Genomic DNA, 22,612 nt, shown 5'->3' with positions numbered 1-22,612 from the left:
ATGCTTAGCTGATGGTATATTTTTATTTCGGCTAACGTCAAAATGACGTCATTTCCATGTTAATGAGATATGGTTTCAGCGCAATAGCAATTTGCGGGACTTATAACGATGAGTACAGTGACCCGCTTTGGGCTTAGTAACGCCTTTCCGAATGACCTTGTACGGACATCAATTGCGTAGATTACTGCACTATTATTATAAGCGCTTTATATTAATAGAAGCGATTTAATACAGCGAGATAAGTAATCTAATTCATTTAATTATAAACAACACCGCGCCGGCAATGTTTATTCGGCCTTCCGGTAGCGCAGTATCGATGCGCCCGAATGTGCTCTCTGACGGACAAAGAGTATTGAAGCAGATGCGACACTATCCATCCATACCACAGTTCACCACAGTTGTGAAACTTGTAACAAAACGTTGAGGCTTCACTTACACTGGCCTGGCAGGCGTCAAACGTTCCTACATTTGACGCTAGGTAGCCTATGAATAGCCAATTTTTCTTTGATTTCATGTCACTTATAGCCTAATATTTGAAATATCGACGATTCAGGATCAAACCGAGAGTTTCCTCACTTTAGTTCACTCTGTTCATACTAATATGCGAAAGTATGTTTGTCTGTATGCTAGCTTTTTGCGACAAGCTCACAGCTTAACAAATCAATGGTATATTCAGAATGAAAGACACGTTAAATAAAGTCTGTTTCAAAGACTTTAAATACAAAAGTACCTTTCTCTCAGACGCTCAAAATCAGTATCCTTATTATAAATGCGACACTGTGTTTGTTTGTTGGTTTATTGGTGTGTCCTTCAATTACGTCGCAACAGAGCAACGGATCGACGTAATTTTTTGCATGGGTTTGGTAAAAGCCCGGAGAGTGACATAGGCTTTTTATCCCGGGAAATCAAAGAGTATACCCATGGGGTTTTTAGAAATCCACGCGTACGAAGTTGCGAGCATTGGGTAGTTAAATAACTACCGAGCTAAAAGGCTTACCTTCTCATTAATTAACTTTAAAACTCACCAAAAAGAACCTTCTACAATTTCCACTAATCTTTGCCTCATCTTACATCAAGCTCAGTGCGCGATGTAACGCGGCGCGGTACGCAGCGTCCAAACCGCGTCCGCCTGCTCCGATCAATACTACGGCAAAGACGTTAGTTGCACTACATTCTCAAGTGTTAAAACCAGGATAACCCTTTTAAAAGGCTCATTGTGCTATAAAAAGGACAAAATTACGTACGTGCTGAATGCTGACACGCATGTGTTTTTTAACGTTCGTTGTTTTGATATTAGTACCCCTACGGCAAAGATGCTGATGTTAACTGTATCTACTAGGCTCTCGTGTGTTAAATCTAGGATATCCCTTTTAACATCTCATCTCATTGTGCTATAAGAAAGACTAAATTACGTACGCGCTGAATGCTGACACGCATGTTTTTTCTTTTTATTGAACATTTATATTTCATACGTTCAACTCCGCAGTCCGCATCCTAATGTTTTGTTTTGATAGAAGGCAAAGACGTTAGTGGAAACAGGTTCTCATGTATTAAAACCAGCATACTTAACCCTTAACAGGACGTTGTGCTATAAGAAGGACAAAATTACGTACATGCTGGATGTGTTTCATGTTTTCGCATTTGTTTACTTTCTTTTTTGAATATTTATACGTTCGGCTCTGAATCCTAATATTTTGTTTTGATAATACGGCAAACAGTTAGGGGAAGTAGGTTATCTTGTGCTAAAACCAGGATAACCTCATAAACTACCCATTATACTATACAAAGTACAAAATTGCGTACGTGATGACACGCATGTGTTTGTATTTAGTTTTTTTTTAAATCCAAATACGTTCGAATCTACTTACCAGTACGTTTTGTCTTAATATGCGGCTAACTAGGTGCTCTTGTATTAAAACCAGGATAACCCTATAACAGTACATTGTACTATACAAAAGACAAAATTGCGTACGTGATGACCCGCATCTGTTTTCATTTAGTTTTTTAGTTAATTAATGGGCAGTGAAAGGCTAGCAGACAGACAGACAGACACACTTTCGCATTTATAATATTAGTTTTGATACACACATTCCTAAAGTTATTGTTTTTCATCGACAATGCTGATTATGATAAAACTACAATAAGCCATCAATAGCCCCGAGTAGATAAACAAGAATATACATTGCTGTTTAATATTATTATTGCAGGTAATGTGATAGAGTAGGTACTTATATGCGAAAAATATTGAAACAGTTCTTCATATATATACCTAGTCTGGGCCGAGTGTCAACCCTAATAAGGAAAACATTTCATGCTACGTTGCTTACGTTCCGTTTCGCGTGAAATCATCATTCTGCCCTTTACAGACAATTACTTACCATTCTACTCGTGTTTCAGCCATATCACACCACTGTACTGTAATTATGTCGCGTATTACAATAGCCTGAGCAACGGTTTAATCTATCGTACTCATATTGTAACGGTCATACTGATACTTACCTTAAAGTTAAAAAACCGGCCAAGTGCGAGTCAGGCTCGCGCGACGAGGGTTCCGTAATACAGTCGTATTTTTTAGACATTTTGCACGATAATTCAAAAACTATGATGCTTAAAAATAAATAAAAATCTGTTTTAGAATGTACAGGTGAAGACCTTTCATATGATACCCCACTTGATATAGTCACTCACTTCGAAAGTTGAAAATACTAATTATTAGTTCATGACCACAATTTAATTTTTTTTGTGTGATCTAACCCTAAATTCATGGTTTTCAGATTTTTCCCCAAATGTCAGCTATAAGATGTACCTACCTGCCAAATTTCACGATTCTAGGTCCACGGGAAGTATTTTAGTATTATATTACCTATATAAATATACATTACGTTAACTATGTACTTATATTAGGGGCAGAAATTTCATTATTAAATAGAAATATTTTTCAAATACCAGTTCTCTGTCTAGTCTACTCTGACCAAATAAGAAAATGGCTTCATGCTACGTTGCGTACGTTCCGTTTCGCGTGAAATCATCCTTCTGCCCTTTACAGACAATTACTTACCATTCTACTCGTGTTTCAGCCATGTCACATCGCTGTAATTATGTCGCGTATTACAATAGCCTGAGCAACGGTTTAATCTATTGTACTTTTATTGTAACGGTTATACTTACACTAACCATAAAGTTTGTACGAAAAGAATGTCCTACATAAAGAACATGCGTTTATTATATTTTTATTTATTTTTATTGACATACAACTTAGACCTTGACTGCAATCTTACCTCAGGAAAATTCATTTTTAAATAGAAATTTTAAATAGAAATTATTAAATATTTCATTATTAAATAGAAATCTTGTTCAAATACCAGTTCTCCGTCGTTCTACGCTGACCGAAATAAGAAAATGGCTTCATGCTACGTTGCTTACGTTCCGTTTCGCGTGAAATCATCGTTCTGTCATTTACAGACAATTACCATTTTACTCGTGTTTCTGCCATGTCACGCCACTGTACTGTAATTATGTAGCGAATTACAATAGCCTGAGCAACGGCTTAATCTATTGTACTCATATTGTAACGGTCATACTTTTTTTTTAAAAATTATTTATCACCAACAACTTCCATACATTTAAATACATACAATAAACATTATGTTTGTCAATTACAGGTGAAACAAATTTACTTATAAACTAACATGCAATAACTTAACAGATTAAGAGTACAGATTAATTTAATAACAGACAGACTTAATAAGTAGGTAAAAATAAAATAAATATGAACAGGAATTTAAATTTAAAGAAAAATATTATACTTAACAAGATATACTTAACAAAATATCCACGATTAATGGTACTTAGGTATACTAACCCTAAAGTTTGTAAGAATAAATTGTCCTATATAAAGGACATACGTTAAGGAAAATTTTGCAGCATTATTAAATAGAAACGTTTTTTAAATAGTAGTTCTCAGTTCTATGTTGAAATGCTCTTACCCATGATATATTTAGAGTAGGTGAATTGCATTTTAACACACAATATAGAAATGCTATTATGCCTACTGGCTTTTGCCTGCATAGTAACGAGTAAGTAAATAATTATTGCGTTAAATACAGTCAGTGTTTAATTACTGTTGACGCAACAATATAACTTTGTATTATTTCAGTTCAAATTTTTTATACTTTTATTTATTTACATATCTCATTGCTATCATATTTTTAACAAATGTTTACAAAAATGCCAAAAATGACAATGTTTATAGCCAGTGGCGTGCACAGGGGGGGTTGAAGTCAGGGTAGGCATTAGTCAGATAATTATCTATTTACTGTCAGTTCATAATAGATTAGCATTGAGTTATTTATAAGCAGCGCAACGCAGCAGGGTAAGCAGCGCTTTTATGCCTCTAAGAGCTGCACGCCACTGTTTATAGCCAGGTTAATAATGCCCTTTTCCCCTCCACTAAGCGTAAAGCTTGTGCTAGGACTGCTAGGAGTAAGTATGACAATAGTGCAACGGACGAGGTTTGAACGGCCGACCTCTCACGACGACGGACCGATGGAATTCAGTCCATGCTGCAAGCTTCTTTAACCGTTGAGCTATTGAAGCTTCAAGTTGACTAAATTTATGCATTATAGCGCATGCATCTATCCATTTGTTTGTCTATCAAACTGACTTGCAGCGCCTGCGTTAACGGAAGGAAACCAGTACTCTATCTATCCGGTTTTATTTTTATCTTTAGTTATTTTTAAACGGGTGCACGTGTCGACCGATAGGATAGGTAATACCACTACAGTACGTGGCAGAAAGTCATGTACATCGACCTTTAGAAGGAGATAGCAGATTTTCAGAGCACTGTCTCTGTCGTTGAGACCGACAAAACGTCATATAGGTATGAGTGACAGAGACAACGCTCTACAAAGCCGAGATGTCATTCTAAAGGCCGATGTACATTACTTTCTGCCGCGTACTGTAGAATAAATTTAGCTAATGACTACTGATTAGTGCTATTTTGTTTGAGAGCTAAACATTAACTACACAATAATTCACGCGGACGAAGTCGCGGACATCATCTAATATTAGTAACGATATAGTGGCATACCGGGAATATTCTGAGACGAAAAGGTAAAAGCTAAAAATAAACTTCACAAATCGTGTTTAATGTCAAAGAGTTTATATTTAGATATTCCGATACCTGAGATGTCCTTCCAAACTTCAGAGGACTCCGCTATTAGTACCCTTATTATAAATGCGAAAGTGTGTTTGTTTGTTTGTTTGTTTGTCCTTCAATCACGTCGCATCGGAGCAACGACGGTTTGACGTGATTTTTTGCATGGGTATAATCAAAGACCTGGAGAGTGACATAGGCTACTTTTTATCCCGGAAAACGAAAGAGTTCCCAAGGGATTGTTAAAAATCTAAATCCACGCGGACAAAGTCGCGAGCGTCAGCTAATCTAAATATATAAAAAGAAAAGGTGACTGACTGACTGACTGACTGATCTATCAACGCACAGCTCAAACTACGGAACGGATCGGGCTGAAATTTGCCATGCAGATAGCTATTATGACGTAGGCATCCGTTAAGAAAGGATTTTTGAAAATTCGACCCCTAAGGGGGTGGATTGGGGTTTGAAATTTCTGTAGTCCACGCGGACGAAGTCGCGAGCATAAGCTAGTCGTGTATAAATGTCAAAGAATTTATATTTAGATACGCCGATACCTGAGATGTCCTTCCAAACTTCAGAGGACTCTGGTATGGATAATATTTCTACAATACAATACTGAAACTTTTGAAGATTTTCGAAAGGATTTATTTCCTCGTTTACATTTTGTCCGAATTGCCTTGACGCTTGGGGCTCGACTATTGTTATTTGTTACAATGCTCGTTTGAACTTCATGACACTTGCGGCGGTTACGCACTCATCCGATCCGAGTCCGTGAAAGTACGTTCCTTTTTGTTCTTCTCGGTAGGAACGGCATACCTAACTAGTGGTAATATCTGACGATGCAAAAGCTAAAGTTTACTTGAATAAAAATATATTCTATTCTATTCTATGTTAGAGACATTGGCGTAGCTACCTAGGGGCTAGGCGGGGCAGTGCCCCGGGGCCCTCAAGCTCCGAGGGCCCTCAAATCCTTACCAGAAAATCTCGATCGAACTGAACTTTTGAAAATTTCTCCCATTTTCAAAATAAATATGACAGGTTGCAACCCGGGTTTAATCATGGCAACTCAGTTGATAGAAATTCAAAAGTTATATCTAGGGAATTCCCCTAAATTCTTTCTGTGGGTTGGCAGGGTAGTCAATTTGACGAATAGCGATATGTGCGTTTTATTATTCATCGATGTGCATTTTATTGTGAATTTGAGTCGAGATTTTTTTTTCGAGAAACCTAACCAGTTTAGATAGCAGTGGCGCCCCATTTTTTGATTTGCCCCAGGGCCCTTAGTTACCTAGCTACGCCACTGGTCAGAGACAAACTCAGACTCATACAACTCTCAAGATCAGTTTGAATTTGTTTTTCTGCGCGTATTGCGCTCTTTTTAGTAATGCGCGCTTATATTATGCGCGCTACATTTAGCGCTTCAATGAACGCGCGTGCATGCGCTCCTTCCGGCGTGTTGGCTCGAACCAGTTCAGTTAGTACAGTAGCAATATGGATTCTGACGAAGAAACCGCTTGAGCGTATAGGAGCTCATAAGCGCTTTTACGCTTGTACGAAATACATGTGTGACAAAAGGCGCGAGCACAAAAAGAGCTTATAGGCGCAAAAAACGCTAATCTTAAAACGCTCTTACCATCATCATCATCCTCATCAACCGATAGACGTCCACTGCAGGACATAGGTCTCTTGTAGGGACTTCCACACGCCATGGTCTTGCGCCGCCTGAATCCAGCGGCTCCCTGCGACTCGTCTGATGTCGTCCGTCCACCTAGTGGGGGGTCTTCCAACACTGCGTCTTCCGGTGCGAGGTCGCCATTCCAGCGCCTTTGGATTTCAGACCACTTTTATATGTGGTCGATATATAGTATTTTTGGTTCCGACTCCCGTATCTCCAGAGAAAAAAAGGAACCCTTATAAGATTTGTTCACTGTGTTCAGTGGCGTGCACAGGGTTTGAAGCCAGGGTAGGCACTAGTTAAGTAGGAGCCTGTTTACTGGCAGGTCATTATGAAAAATATGCATTGAGCTATTTAACTGGGGTAAGCAGTGCATTTATGCCTCTATGACCTGCACGCCACTGACTGTGTTGTCTATCTGTCTGTCGTGTCTGTCAAGAGTCTTGACGGTTTTTGACTCAATACCGTTAAGTGAATCTAAACCTAGGGTATTTCCCGTTGGCCTAGAATCATGAAAGGCAGGTAGTAATATCTTATTGCACAAATAAAGGAAAAAATCTGAAAATCGTGAATTTGTGGTTCTAAAGGGTGTTATTTTTTGCCACCGTGGTACGGAACCTATCGTGTACGAATGCGACTCGCACTTGATCAGTTTTTAGCACAATCACTACAATCGCATTAACCTAGAATATTGAAGTAGCCATGTCCCTTTTCCCTAATTGAGTGCTTTAAGTTGGGAATATACGGCCAACCTTGGCCCAAATGTTCATTGTAGTTGGCCAATGTGTTTCCGATACACGCTTTTCCTGGCTACATTAAAGCTCCTCATTAAACTTAATGGGCCAAGTGGACAGGTGCTTTCTATCACTACCCATATTATGTATAAAGGCAAAAGTGTTCGGAGTATCGGATCAAAGTCATATTTTGCATGGATAGGTATTTTTTTAAGAATATTAGCCAATGATGACTAATATTCCCCTTTCCCCTCCAACTAAGCGTCAAGCTTGTGTTAGGAGTAGGTACGACAATAGGGCAACGGGTGAGTTTTGAACCGGCGACCTTCCTAATTTCAGTCCTCTCTTCTAACCGTTGAGCTATTGAGGCTCCAAAAGAGGTCTGTTACAAAAGTATCTCGTTTGCACTGAGCAGTCTAAGTATAGTCCGCGACCGATTGAGAAGGCAATTGGGGTATGAGGCGGGGGGGGACGCCCCGCACACTCGCACGATACTCTCGCTCGCCCGCACCGGGTTAGCGCGGGGGCTGCCTCCCCGGTCGCCATCTCGACCTGTCGCGTACTATAGGTATGCTCTAAAACTACAGTACGATACTTAGAAGAAAAAAGAAAGAAAGAAAAGCGTTTATTTTTTAAGGCTGTACCACACATTACCAGCTAGACCTGGTTAGGTTATACCGGCGCCTCTAACACTTGAGTAGTAAAGTTAAAAGACCTCAAGTAGAAGAAGCGCCGGAATAAAGTATGTCATGTGTGGCACAACCCGAAAAAAAGGTCCCTACTCAGCGCATAAATGCCATATGTCTTGCACAAGTACAAAAACATACATCGCTGGTTTTCAGTAGGAACCCTGATTCGGGTGGCGCCACGGAATTATTTTAATTGTACTTATCTAATCTATCTATTCTATATGTTAATAATATATTCAAATTCACACATATTCCAGTTCCACATATGCGAGTTTCCATCCTTATGTCGTCGACATTCCATCTACACGCACGAAACGTTTTGCGTCATCATTCCTCATACGTATGGCTAAGGTTTGGAATACTCTTCCGCGATATGTGTTTCCTACCAATTAGAACCCGGGTATCTTTCAAACAAGAGTGAAAAGCCATCTTCTAGGTAAACGCGTCCCATCTTAGGCCACATCATCACTTCCCATCAGGTGTGCTTGTGGTCAAGCGTACACCTATAATGAATAAAAAAAAAATATATATATTATACTTACTTATATATATAATTGGACACATCTATGCACACTATCTATACTTATGTACTTATTACAGTTAATTAGATCCGTGCGAATCATACAGTTACAGTATTCCAGATGATTGCCGTTACGTGATCATGCGACTTACACTCGGCACTTACACTCTATGGCTCTGAAACGACTAAACTTACACGTATTAAATATAGACAAAAAGTGAACAAAAATCTACAACAAACTATGCATTGACAATACATTATTTTCTTTAATTCGTGTTTAAACTATAGTGTGCTAGTGAAGTGTAATTATGTGATGACTATTGCGTAAAATATCGAGTGAACATGCTTCGAGCGTTGACTTCGAGGCGGTGGTCGTTGCGCCGTGACAGTGTCAGTGAAAGGTGAGACTTCATATTTTCGTATAGTTTCTACATATTATTGAAGGGGTCTCTTCTTCTTCTTCCTTCCTAGAGTTTTTTTTAAATAGAGATAGCGAGCAAACGAGCAGGCGGGTCACCTGATGTTAAGTGATTACCGCCGCCCATGAACATTTGCAGCACCAGAGGAACTGCCGATGCGTTGCCGGCCTTTTAGGAATTTGTTGGTCCGCCCCCAACCCCATGATGAAAAACCCCATGTTGTAATCTAAAGAGAACACCGCCGAAGGGAGTTGATTCCACAGTTTGCATGTGCGTGGACAAAAAATCTGGGACAACGGGTGGTCGAAGTGCTCCAGAAACCCAGGTTGTAGAAAAAGGAGGAATGAGATTAAACAACTGTTCGGAACACTCTCCATTATTGAGGCGATAGAACACGCAAAGAGAGCTTACGTCTCTACGGTGTTCCACAGGCTTTCCAACGAGCCGGTTAGTTTGGGATCGTCTACAAGTCGAACAGAGCCCGCCTTTGGATCCGATCCAATGGAAGGAGTTGGTACTGGGGTGATCCGGCCCAAAGGTAAGAGCAGTATGTACTCCATATGTGGGCGGACTTGCGCTTTATAGAGAAGGAGCCTGTGCTCGGGCGCGAAGTACGGCTTTGCTCTGTTGAGTTTCTTTTCTTTTAGACGTAGCCGTTCGTTGTACACGAGACCCTTGGTGCGGCCGCTGCCTCCGCCTCAGTTCAGTGAAGCTCGTTCCAAAATCCAAGCAGGCCACTAGGCCCTAGTACCCTATATTATATACCCTAGTGACTAGGGTATATAATGTAGTATAGTATATAATATATACCTGTACATTCTAAAACAGATTTTTAATTATTTTTAGGCATAATAGTTTTTGATTTGTCGTGCAAAATGTCGATAAAATACGATTGTAGTACGCAACCCTTAGTGCGCGAGTCTGACTCTCACTTGGCCGGTTTTTCAAACAAGGCACAATTTCCTTTTAATATTATGAAGACTGTAAGTTTATCAAAAGAAAATAAAACAGAAATAAATAATATTCCCGTAAAAGAAATAAGTAATGCTTCAGCATTAACCTTTAAAGTACATTTGAATGAAAAAGGATCCACCTCTGACCTTTGATGAGATCCGGCAGAATTATACATTATCTTTATTTTCGAACCTAGTAATAATACATCAAAGCTCCTTACTTACCGGAGGAAAACGTCAGATCCCTGATATAATATTTATTCGGTCCTTACTAACCTTACTTTTGTTTTGAAATACAAAGCGTCGTAATCCTTATTGCTGAAATTTGTAACTTCTTTCATTATCATCATCATCAACCGATAAACGTCCACCGCTGGACATAGGACGTCCCAGACACCGCGATGTTACGCCGCCTTATTTCAGCGGCTCGATTGATGTCGTCCGTCCGCCTAGTTGTTCATCTAACGCTGCGCTTTCCTGTGCGAGACCCTTGGACCTAGGGACCTCAACGTCTATCGGTTTTTTGAACAATGTGCCCTGCCCATTGCCACTTCAGCTTCGTAACCTGCTGAGCTATGTAGTTTACTCTGGTTCTCCTACGGATCTAATATCTGATTTGATCACGTAGAGAAACTCGCAAGCATAACTCTGTCCATCGCCTGTCGCATCGCAGTCATCCATGACTGAGCTTTCTTATAAAGCCTATATTATGTAGTTAGCGACTATGTCTTGGATCCATATGATTTGTCTTTTTTAGGGTTCCGTACCTCAAAAGGAAAAAGGGAACCCTTATAGGATCACTTTGTTGTCTGTCTGTCTGTCTGTCTGTCAAGAAACCTACAGGGACTTCCCGTCGACCTAGAATCATGAAATTTGGCAGGTAGGTAGATCTTATAGCTGACATTTGGGGAGAAATCTGAAAACCGTGAATTTGTGGTTACATCACACAAAAAAAATTAAATTGTGGTTAAATGAACTAATAATTAGTAGGTATTATCAATTTTCTAAGTAAGACAACTATATCAAGTGGGGTATCATATGAAAGGTCTTCACCTGTGCATTCTAAAACAGTTTTTAATTTATTTTTATGTATCATAGTCTTTGAATTATCCTGCAAAATGTCGAAAAAATACAACCGTAGTTGGTACGGAACCCTCATCAATCAGACATTTATTTTATTTTATCATCAACATACAGAATGTTTAACAAGTCCACTTTAGACAGCAAAAAACCTCGAAGGCTTAGATGAAACATGGTGGCAAGTGATGATGTGGGATCAAGTGAAGATGGAGCGCGCTTGCCAAGAAGATACCTATTCACTCTTGTCTTGAAGGTACCCATATTATAATTGGAGGGGAAAACTGATGATGAAAAGGTGTTCCAAATCTTGGCGGTTTGAATTAGAAGGGTCTTGTAAGGTCCTCTGTGACTTGTAAGTTTTTTGAGTGACTAATTTAGCATTAGAACCCGAAAACTGTGTTCTCTTCACCCTCTTCACTCAATGGCTTCAGAGTATTAGGTGTCTTAGGGGTCGAGGGCATTGACCTCGAGGTGAACTTTTCGCATTACGGAGGCTTGTATTAACGAAAGGTCTTGGACGAAAGGAACTTGACACTGTTATACCCATATTAACTTTTCGACCTTTTAATGAGGCATTAAACCTTTTACCTTAACAGATAACTACAGTGTTAAGATCAGTACCCATATTATAAATGTGAAAGTGTGTTTGTTTGTTGGTTTGTCCTTCAATCATGTCGCAACAGAGCAACGGATCGACGTGACTTTTTGCATGGGTATAGTTAATAAAGCCCTGGAGAGTGACATAGGCTACTTTTTATCCCGGGAATTGAAAGAGTTCCCACGGGATTTTTAGAAATCGACATCCACGCGTACGAAGTCGCGGGCATCAGCTAGTATAAAATAAAAATTAGATCCATACTATCCATGCTAATATTATAAATGCGAAAGTGTGTCTGTCTGTCTGCTAGCTTTTCACGGCTTATCCGTTTAACCGATTTTGATGAAATTTGGTACATAGGCTAATTTTGATCCCGGAAAATCAAAGAGTTCCCACGGGATTTTTAAAAGCCTAAATCCACGAGGACGAAGTCGCGGGCATCATCTATTGCTTTATAAATATAGAAGTTTAAACACTAAATTAGATACTTTTTAACACGTCTATGGTATCTTATAAAGTTTATTTTGAATAAATCACAATTTGACTTTGACTTTGACTCTGCATAGCCGGCTACCGTTATAACTTCTACACTTCAAAACAATGTTTTTTTATATCAAAAATCGCTAATAACTGCGAGCGATAAGTTAGCGATTACATTCACAATTCATTAGTGTTATCAGATTAATTAATGGATATCAAAAATGTTTGGATGGAACTAGATGGTGCCCGCGGCTCCGTCCGCATAGTCTTTGTTTTAATAGAGATAGCGAGCAAACGAGCAGGCGGGTCATCTGATGTTAAGTGACTACCGCCGCCCATGAATATTTGCAGCACCACCGGCCGATGTGTTGCCAGCCTTTCAAGAATTTGTTGTTCCGCCCCTTCCGCCTATGGGAGTTGATTCCACAGTTTGCATGTGCGTGGAAAGAAGGATCTGGCGCAGCGGACGGTCGAAGTGCACCAGACACCCAGGTGGTGAGGGTGAAATTGCTTACGATGGCGCGCGGTGTGGTTGTAGAAAAGGGAGGGTGGAATGAGGTCAAAAAGCTCTTCAGAGCACTCCCCATTTTGTGTGCTCTGAAGAGCTTTTATGCGATAGAACACGCATAGAGAGCTTAAATCTCTGCGGTGCTCCAGGCTTTCCAACTAGCCAGTTAGTTTGGGATCGTCCATAAGTCGAATAGCCTTTGGAAGTTTGGATCCGATCAAATGGACAGAGTTGGTACTGGTTTTAGGTTTTTAAACCGTGGAAACTCTACATTTGGCATAAAAAGTAGTCTGAGTTATCTCGTCTTTCTTGATAACAACTACCGATGCAATGCCGGTGATCTCTGCTCTGCCAGTGTGCGTTGCGCCTAAGACTTCTGATGCCGCAGCGGGAAACGTAGAGAAATGCGATATTTTAATTTCACACGAGATAATCTCATTACATGTTATGCTACGACCTTGACAAGACTTGAACGTAAACAACTACATGCCATGACTACCTATACGTAGGTAGACCTATACCTAATCGGAATTCGTAACATTGTGAGGGTTCCGTACCCGAATCCGGTATTTGAAAATTAGTCAAATCAGTATCTTTTTATCAAGCGTCAAAACATGTGCTTAGTATGCGAGTTTCTATGAAATACATCACAATGATTAGACGTGCTTTTTAGTTTAATCAATAATTTAAATGGTTATAACATTTAAAACTAACAAAGAGCGTGGATTTTATGTATTTTGGAGGACCCTCCTATTTAATAATCACTGAGAAATAATTTATTTTTGACACAGGCAAATACCGTATTGTGCCGACGGGACCCTATTACTAATCATCCGCTCTCCATCCGTCCATTTGTCCGTCCGTCTGTCTGTCTGTCTGTCAGTGGGCTGTATCTCGTGAACCAGGGATAACCCTCCACCCTTCCAATACCTAACAAACCTCTCGGTTATATGAGCCGATTAATCGTAATTCGTAATCGTACTTGATCTTGACGTTTTCCCGGGGCGCCTTCTATTAGCTATCTTGTGAACCGTAATAGGTAGAGAGTCGAAATGTTCACAGAATGTATTTCTATTGCCGCTATAGCAACAAATAATAAAAAATTCAAAATTGCCGATCTATACTATTATATAAAGAGGTAATGTCGTTAAATTTGTAGGGGGTAATCTCTGGAACTACTGAACCGATTTTAAAATATCTTTCACCAGTAGAAAGCTACATTATTCCTGAGTGACATAGGCTACGGGATCTTTAAAAACCTAAATCCACGCGGGCGAAGCCGCGGGGATCAGCTAGTAAGTAATATATGGAAAAAAAGTGTTATTCCGTTGTACGACGGTACCCTTCCTGTGCGAGTCAGCTCGCACTTGACCAATTTTTTTATTGCTCTCGCCGATTAATAGTGTGAGTCATGAACAATAAGAATAACCGACAGGAAATTCGTTTCAGAAACCCATTAATTATTAGGAGTCGTTCAACATCCGGTCAAAAGAAATTGGGATTGTTAGTTACGTAAGGAGCCCTTAACCACCATGTAATATTACTGAAAAGGTCACGCGACAGGTCGAGATGACAATCAGAGCGCGAACACACCCGCACAGCCCCCGCGCTTGCTCGCACCGGGTGACATGCCCCGATTGCCATCTCAACCTGTCGCGGATTATAGTATGAACACAGAATATATAATAGTACTAACGTATGGACTTGGTTCTGGAACATTGTTATTCCTTGTTACAATAAGCCGCGGCGTCTGTTTGCTCAACTGTTATGATAGATTAATTGAGGCTAATTTGGCAGTGTTTCCAGACTACGCCTCTGCAAAGATGTCAGACTAAGTAAGTAGGTACGATGACTATTGGCAGCCGGTTATGAAAACAAAATCGTTTAGACAATAACAAACAGAAACTTGTAATGTAGCGTGATTACCGCAGAATTAGTAGGTAATTATTAGGATTTCTGTGGTGATTACCTATCATAATCACAAGTAAGACTGGCATTAATCATCGAAATATATAATTAAGACAATGGGCATTAATACTGAACGTTTTTTGCAGGGATAAATGCTACCATTTACGCGCAGAAATTGAATAGTTACTATCGAATTTTAGACTGAGATCTATAGAGACGGCATGTAAAACAAGACAGATTTGTGTCTCCCATTAAGTCCTTCTCGTGTTACACACGCGACACATAATTATTGTGGCTGACAATGTGGCTAATTCTCTATGGCACTTGCTTAGCATAAAAGTCGGCCCTCGCCCGTTCGGTACCCTCATTCCGCACATTGTTTTGATTACGTGACTTTTAAGTCCACCAATCACAACAAAGCATTCACCCTGTCCCCCGCCAACATTTTACGATTTTGTTTCATGCAAAACCTTGTATATGCGTACTCTAGGAGTTGAATTCTCTGTGACTGTAGGTATCCTAATTACTAACTTCCATAGACCGTAACACGTATTTCAACAATCGATATACGCGGGCAATTAACATTGGCGCGGGCCTTGAAGCTCAACTGGGAATAATATATTATTACTCTAATTCGTTTTAAATCCAGCTCTGATAAATTATACTTATATCTCGTTTTTTGCCGTAATTCATCATCATCATCATTAACCACCAATAGACTTCCATTGCTGGGCATATGACTCTCAAAGAAAAATATGGGAAGACATGATGATTGAGGCATGATGGCAGTGTATTGTAGATACATAGATGGGGGCTGCTCTAACAAAAAATACTCAAAACCACATCCAATTGGCAGAGAGCTGGGAAAAATTTCAAAATGCTGTTTAGCAGCTCGAGCACAGGTAATAGGAGTTGGCACCCTTCGGGTACGGATCCCTAAAATGGAGTATTTGGTCCTGTATAAAGATAAAAGGACAAGCCCAACAAAAATCCCGTCAATATACCTAGATTGAGCCAGGTTCTATAGACTTCCATTGGCGGGCATAGGTCTTTTATAGGAACTTATACACGCCACGGTCTTACGCCTCCTGAATCCAGCAGCTCCCTGCGACCCCTTTGATTTCGATTGTCCAACTATACTCTACCCACGGAAAGAAGTTAGTATGGCGCTCTCTCTATTACATAATCCCTTACAAATGACAGAGACAAAAATCTAACGTAAACCAAGTTGAGTCACCAACCAATCACAAACAAAACTATGTTTTCGAATTCGAATATTTTTTGAAAACATTTTCGAACTGAATTTTTTTTTTTTTGGAAAACATGTTTGTCATTGACTGGGATTCAGATTTTCATTTTCGTCTCTGTCATTTGTATGAGATTACGTGAAAGAGAGATATACTAACTTCTTTCCGTGGATAGAGTATAGTGGTAGAACTATTAACGCTGCCTAAGAATTATTTAAGAATAATTACACAATACTCTACTGACACCTTAATAATATAATATCAAATGTACTTGACAAATAAAAAAATTAAAGGTCACTTCAATCAGCTAAGTATTAGGTTCCAATACAAACATGTACCACGTCACTCTGACCACGTCCTCCAAAGTGACAGGTGACGTAAATTATTATGTTTCAAGGAAAACCAATTCCAAGGAAAAGCCCAATAACAAAGCGTGACAAACAATGGAGCTACCACGGACGTCCTTCGAGTGTTCCATAGTTCAACACTATAATATCTCGCGGCCAATGTCACGGCCTTGCTAGGGCTGGCTAATATATCGATGACAATTGACACGCTGTGTCACTATGGGCCCTATCACAATACTAGAGATACGACGTCGCATTCGTAAATTTCTGGAAAACATATGAATAACATTGAGGTGCGATGCGACGTCGCACTGCAAGTATTATGGAACGGTCCTATGCGTTGCCTATAGCTAAATAAATAAATTAATTAAAAAAAGCCATTTTTCTCGTGTTCCTTAGTTACATAATAGATTAGTTTTGTGAGTTAGTACATTTTGCTTATTTTCCTAGATTAGTATGGTTAGTAAGTGAACGCTAATTTTTGTATTTATTTATGGAACACGAGCTCCATTGCGGGTAAAGGCCTCCTCCAATCTCTTCCACTTCTTCCTGTCCTTGCCCAGATACAACCAGTTATTCCCTGCAGTTTGTATTATCTCATCAGCCCACCGTTTGAATGGCCTTCCAACACACCTTTTGCCTACTGGTCCTTTCCATTGTGTGGTTTGTATTGTCCATCAGTTGTCCAAGGAACGTGAGACATGTCCAGCCCATTGCCACTTCAATGTAAGAGCTTGATTTAAAGCATCGGTCACTTTAGTTTTGTGTCTAATACTGTCGCTTCTTATTTTGTGTATTTTCCTTATTTTCAATATGGGTACTATTTTCCATTGCTCTTTGAGTTGTTATAATTTGGTGTTTTGCCTTGTTTGTGTATACTGGTGTATACCCATGTTTGACATCCATAGCCTATAGCTATACTTTTATAATTAGGTTTAAAGGAAAACCAATTCCAAGGAAAAGCTCAATTGTGGAAAACAATCGAACTTCCATACGCGTCCTCCATCTGATCCATAGTTCAATACTATCTCGCGGCCAATGTCACGGCCTTGCTAGGGCTACATACTAGATCGATGACATTGTCTCACTATGCGTTACTCATTATCATTATCAATCGACGGATGTCCTCTGCCTCCTATGGTGTGCATGCAGATATCCGTTCCTTAGCGTGTATGCTAGTTCAAGAGATAGCCTTTTTAGATATGTAATCACTACCCATATTATAAATGGGAAAGTGTGTTCGTTTGTTGGTTTGTCCTTCAATCACGTCGCAACGGATTGGCGTGATTTTTGCATGGGTATAGTTTAATAAGACCTGGAAAGTGACATAGGCTACTTTTTATCCCAGAAAATCAAAGAGTTCCCACGGGATTTTTACAAACCTAAATCCACGCGCACGAAGTCGTGGGCATCAGCTAGTTTTGATCTAAAAGTAAAGCAATTTGTTTCATTATTATTAGTTTCTTGAAAACTTATTATTTTCCACATAGCGATGTTTTCATGCACAGCGACGAAGGTCATGAAAAAACAGATCAGGTACAGTCCGCGACAGGTCGAGATGGCGATCGGTGTATGAGGCGGGGGATTCCCCGTACACCCGCACTCGCCCGCACTGGCTGTGCGGGCGAGTGCGGGTGGCGATCTCGACCGGTGGCGTACTTATATAGATCACTAGCTGATGCCCGCGACTTCGTCGGCGTGGAATTAGGTTTTTTGAGAATCCCGTGGCAACTGTGTGATTTTCCGGGTTAAAAAGTAGCCTATGTCACTCGCCAGGTTGTGTGTTGCGACGTGATTGAAGGACAAACCAACAAACTTCGCATTTATAATAAGGGTATACTGATGTAACAATGAAACGACGTATTCGACGGTCAAGATCATAAATATCGATTGCCCCAGGGCTGAGTTCCTGTGCAAGGCGTTGGTCGGCCTTCAGTAGCTCGTCTAGTCATGCGATTAGTAGTGATAATACATTTTACCGTCACCGCCACCCTTGCACGCGATTTCGCAAACTATCTGTTAGCACCTGTTTAACCCTATAGTATAAATCAGTGATCTCCATGATAGGCAAACTAGAAACAAAAATAAGCTAGCTACTCCTGCGCTCCGCCTCTGGAAGGTGGGAAAGTCATTTGTGGGAATGAGTGTAATATTTTATAATAAAATTCCACAGGCAATTTTAAACTTGCCTTTACACAAGTTTAAAAAATGTGTTAAAAGTATGCTCCTAAAAAAAGCATATTATACAGTCGCAGACTATGTAAACGATAAAAAAGCTTGGATTTGACTCGCTCCAGCAATGCACGGGGCTGCAATGGCTTGTATAGTACGGTATAATAACATTGTAAATTGAAAAATTAAGAATTAAGAAGAGCAACTGCCGAGTTCCTTGCTGGTTCTTCTCGGTAGGAACGGCATTCCGAACCAGTGGTAAATTAAAACTACCTGACTATTCATAAGCACTTTTAAAAAGTTTACATGAATAAAAAAACATTATATTCTATTCTATTCTATTCTAGTAGGTACATACATATGACAGCGTTTAAAGAGCTATATTTTATACATAGACATCCCAAAGGATTTCTTGTTATGTACGTTATGGTTTGTTATAAATTACCTCACCTTTTTTGAGAATAAGCCTGTAACTTTTTTTGAAGTGTAGCTTTACATACAAATATTTTAACCCGTGTCGTGTTACTTAATAAACTAAATATTTTAAAAATCTGGCAAACCACAGACACAGATATTAGTTTCTAGAACGTGTCTACAAAACTTCATTGAGTTTGATTGATTGATGGTATGTTTGGATGAAAAGAGCTGGGAAGCGCGCTACAGAACCGCGCGGGTCCGTTTTCCTACATTTTGCTGCCCAATTTGCCCGGTCTTAAGCATATCCGATTTACGCAATCTTGAGTCACGATGTCCAGCCACCGCTTTTTGGGTGTCCTCAGGATTTAGCTTCAGGGGCGGCGATGTTGAGACATCTATTACCGACGTAGCTGTGAGATTTCCGTGCTACATGGCCGTACTATCTGAGCCTTGCTACCATTTTGAAGCCTATACATATTTTATTTTTATTTTTATATTTGTCGGAGAACAAGGGGGATGGCCGACATCAGAAGGTAGTAATTTCAATTACAATCATTTTAATACTCACTTATCACACGTGAAAACCACTAGCGTAACGTAACGTAGCTAAACCTAACCCTACCTAGCGACCGGCTCCACCATGTCCCCATACCGGCCCCAGACCAACCAGCTAACCTAGCACACCACAATTAGTTCAATTAACATCAACTACAACCATCACGTTTGTCGAATACAAATTGGAACGATACAAAAGGACTCACCCGATAAACAACCTGTCTAGATCGCCAAAACACACTCACAGCAACCTTTCACAACCTAGTAGTATAACCTCAAACAACTGAAACCACATTAGGTCACAACGACAATGATAATAATAAAACCTACAGTACGACACACATAGTATCCACTGAGAAGCGACTCTGGCCAAAGCCAAACGAATAATGTCTCGAGACACACTGCGCATCTCATTTTATAATCTCACAATGACGGTGGGGACGATGACGCGATGTTCAATGAGCAAAGTCTTTACAATTAAATGGCGGCGAGCCTACACGGCCATTCTGACATGCGTACGTCCTCGTACGCCAAGTATTACAAAGTATGTGAGGACAAAACCATAACCACAAAATCATTTTACCGCTCGCCCATCCTGACTAACTACTAATCGTCATTGAACACTTTCCGCATAACTTTTTCTCATCAAAACAGCCACCTCGCCGTTTATCATCTAAATGGCCACCTCGCCTTTTATCATCTAAATGGCCACCTCGCCTTTTATCATCTAAATGGCCACCTCGCCTTTTAGACAACCCCTTTTTTTTTAATCGAAGCTAGTGTGTGAATAATTTTCAAAAATGTGGGCATAGATCGTGTATCCCACTTCTGATGTCGGAGAACAAGGGGGATGGCCGACATCAGAAGGTAGTAATTTCAATTACAATCATTTTAATACTCACTTATCACACGTGAAAACCACTAGCGTAACGTAACGTAGCTAAACCTAACCCTACCTAGCGACCGGCTCCACCATGTCCCCATACCGGCCCCAGACCAACCAGCTAACCTAGCACACCACAATTAGTTCAATTAACATCAACTACAACCATCACGTTTGTCGAATACAAATTGGAACGATACAAAAGGACTCACCCGATAAACAACCTGTCTAGATCGCCAAAACACACTCACAGCAACCTTTCACAACCTAGTAGTATAACCTCAAACAACTGAAACCACATTAGGTCACAACGACAATGATAATAATAAAACCTACAGTACGACACACATAGTATCCACTGAGAAGCGACTCTGGCCAAAGCCAAACGAATAATGTCTCGAGACACACTGCGCATCTCATTTTATAATCTCACAATGACGGTGGGGACGATGACGCGATGTTCAATGAGCAAAGTCTTTACAATTAAATGGCGGCGAGCCTACATATTAATTAAATTTATTTAAGTTCCCCCGTTGTGTTAGTCGGAGACTGTTTCTGCTTTACTGTTTTGTCTGAAATTATTCATTTTTTCTCATTTTCAAGAAGAATTATGCGATGTGTTCTGCTTTCGTTATAATTTTTGTGACAAGTACGATCAAAACATAGCCTATACATATGAATCTAAATTATCATATCAATTGTTTCAGTGCAAGTCGCACGTGCGGCGCGGAGGGCGCGTCGGTGCAAGATCCGGCGTCGCCTGCCGCCGTCGATCTACCGCGGACCAGAGATGGAGAGATTGACTATGATGGTGAGTGTATAAGGTATAAGGCGTTGTCCTAATACAACGCGATTACGCGATCAAACATACTGTAGGTCGATTTCGTAAAACCTGCATCAATCATTATTACAATCTCAATTGTTGTGATTGGCTGAATTTGTGCGATTTTTGTTGCAACAATGCGTTGTAGCCAATAGTGAGCGAGCGTCAACCAACCAGAGGTGATTGCGATCGTGACATTGTAGCTGTCATTCTAACGCAATTGAGGCCCTCGTCTATACCTACTATTATAAGTCAATGATAATAGTAATCGTTAACCCTATGTATCCAATAGATAGGGTTAAATAAGTAGGAATAATTAATTCAAAGTTGTGACGCATAGCAATTCGATAACGTTTTGCAAGTGCTGTCTATAAACTGATTCGAGTTTAAATATACTTAACCGGTTGAGGAGGTCAGATGAGAAGCGCCTCGAGTGAAAATCGATTGCTGTCAAATATAGGTTAGGACTTGCATTTTACTCACGATACTGACGCAGGGCCGATTTAGGGTGAAAAAACCGGCCAACTGCGACTTAGACTGGCGCTTTTTAGACTGGCGCTTAACGACAAATGATGAAATCTAGGTTGGAGCGCGCTTGCCTAGTAGAGTAGCAGATGCCTATTCACTATACCCTAGAATGTTTTAGGTTATACGTGACAAGAAGGGTGTTGTAATAGTAAAGATATACGTTACAATTGGGTATTTGACTACATCAAAAATAAATTATTTCTCAGTGATTATTAAATAGAGGGTCTTCCAAAATACGTAAAATCCACGTCCTTTGTTGGTTTTAAGTGTAAAAACCATTTTAAATTATCGATTATACTAAAAAAAGCACGTCAAATGATTGTGACGTCACTCACACACCGGTATTTCATAGATTCTCGTATACTAAGCGCGCGTTTAGACGTTTGATAAAAAGTTACTGATTTGACTAGTTGTCAAATACCGTATAGTATAGATGTGTCGCCCTGTTCCAGCCCTGTACGAGGACGATTCCGACAGCGACCTGGGCTCAATGGAGAACCACGGCTCGGTCGTCACACACCTACTGTCCCAAGTTAAAATTGGCATGGATCTTACTAAGGTACTTGTAACGTACTGAACACTTAGCACTGGCGGGTAAGTAGGTATATCTAACAAGGTACGTGCGACTACTTAAACTTAAAGACTGATTCAAATTAAGGTCCACTTTATTGTCCACTTTTAGAATAATCACAATTAATATCTTCAATTTACTAAATACACTTAACACTTATAATATTCACTATTCACTTAAGAACGTTCACTGTTCTGATTCGCACTCTTTCCACTGTAATACAAAACTTGCCGCGTCGTCGAATGCGCCCGCTTATATACGATTTCGGGGCTATGTCCGTCCCTTACTATCTTATACGCCCGTCCCTTTCACAGATTATTCGAGAAATCTCGAGTGGATCATAAATTACG

The 22,612-nt window shown here is 40.0% G+C and overlaps 1 protein-coding gene across 1 annotated transcript in view; it reads left to right on the top strand.

The window, feature by feature from the left end:
- LOC117992089 (oxysterol-binding protein-related protein 9) overlaps positions 1 to 22,612 on the top strand; it is a 69,662-nt gene that overhangs the window by 31,207 nt on the left and 15,843 nt on the right. Inside the window, exons 9-10 of the mRNA XM_034979747.2 lie at positions 21,048 to 21,151; positions 22,144 to 22,250. Of these exons, the coding sequence (XP_034835638.1) occupies positions 21,048 to 21,151; positions 22,144 to 22,250 (211 nt within the window). The remainder of the gene's footprint in view (positions 1 to 21,047; positions 21,152 to 22,143; positions 22,251 to 22,612) is intronic.

The sequence above is a fragment of the Maniola hyperantus genome, chromosome 20, assembly GCF_902806685.2.
Source record: "Maniola hyperantus chromosome 20, iAphHyp1.2, whole genome shotgun sequence".
NCBI classification, from domain to species: Eukaryota; Metazoa; Arthropoda; class Insecta; order Lepidoptera; family Nymphalidae; genus Maniola; species Maniola hyperantus.
Note: the sequence above shows the minus strand (reverse complement) of the source record. Positions and strands in the feature narration are given on the sequence as shown.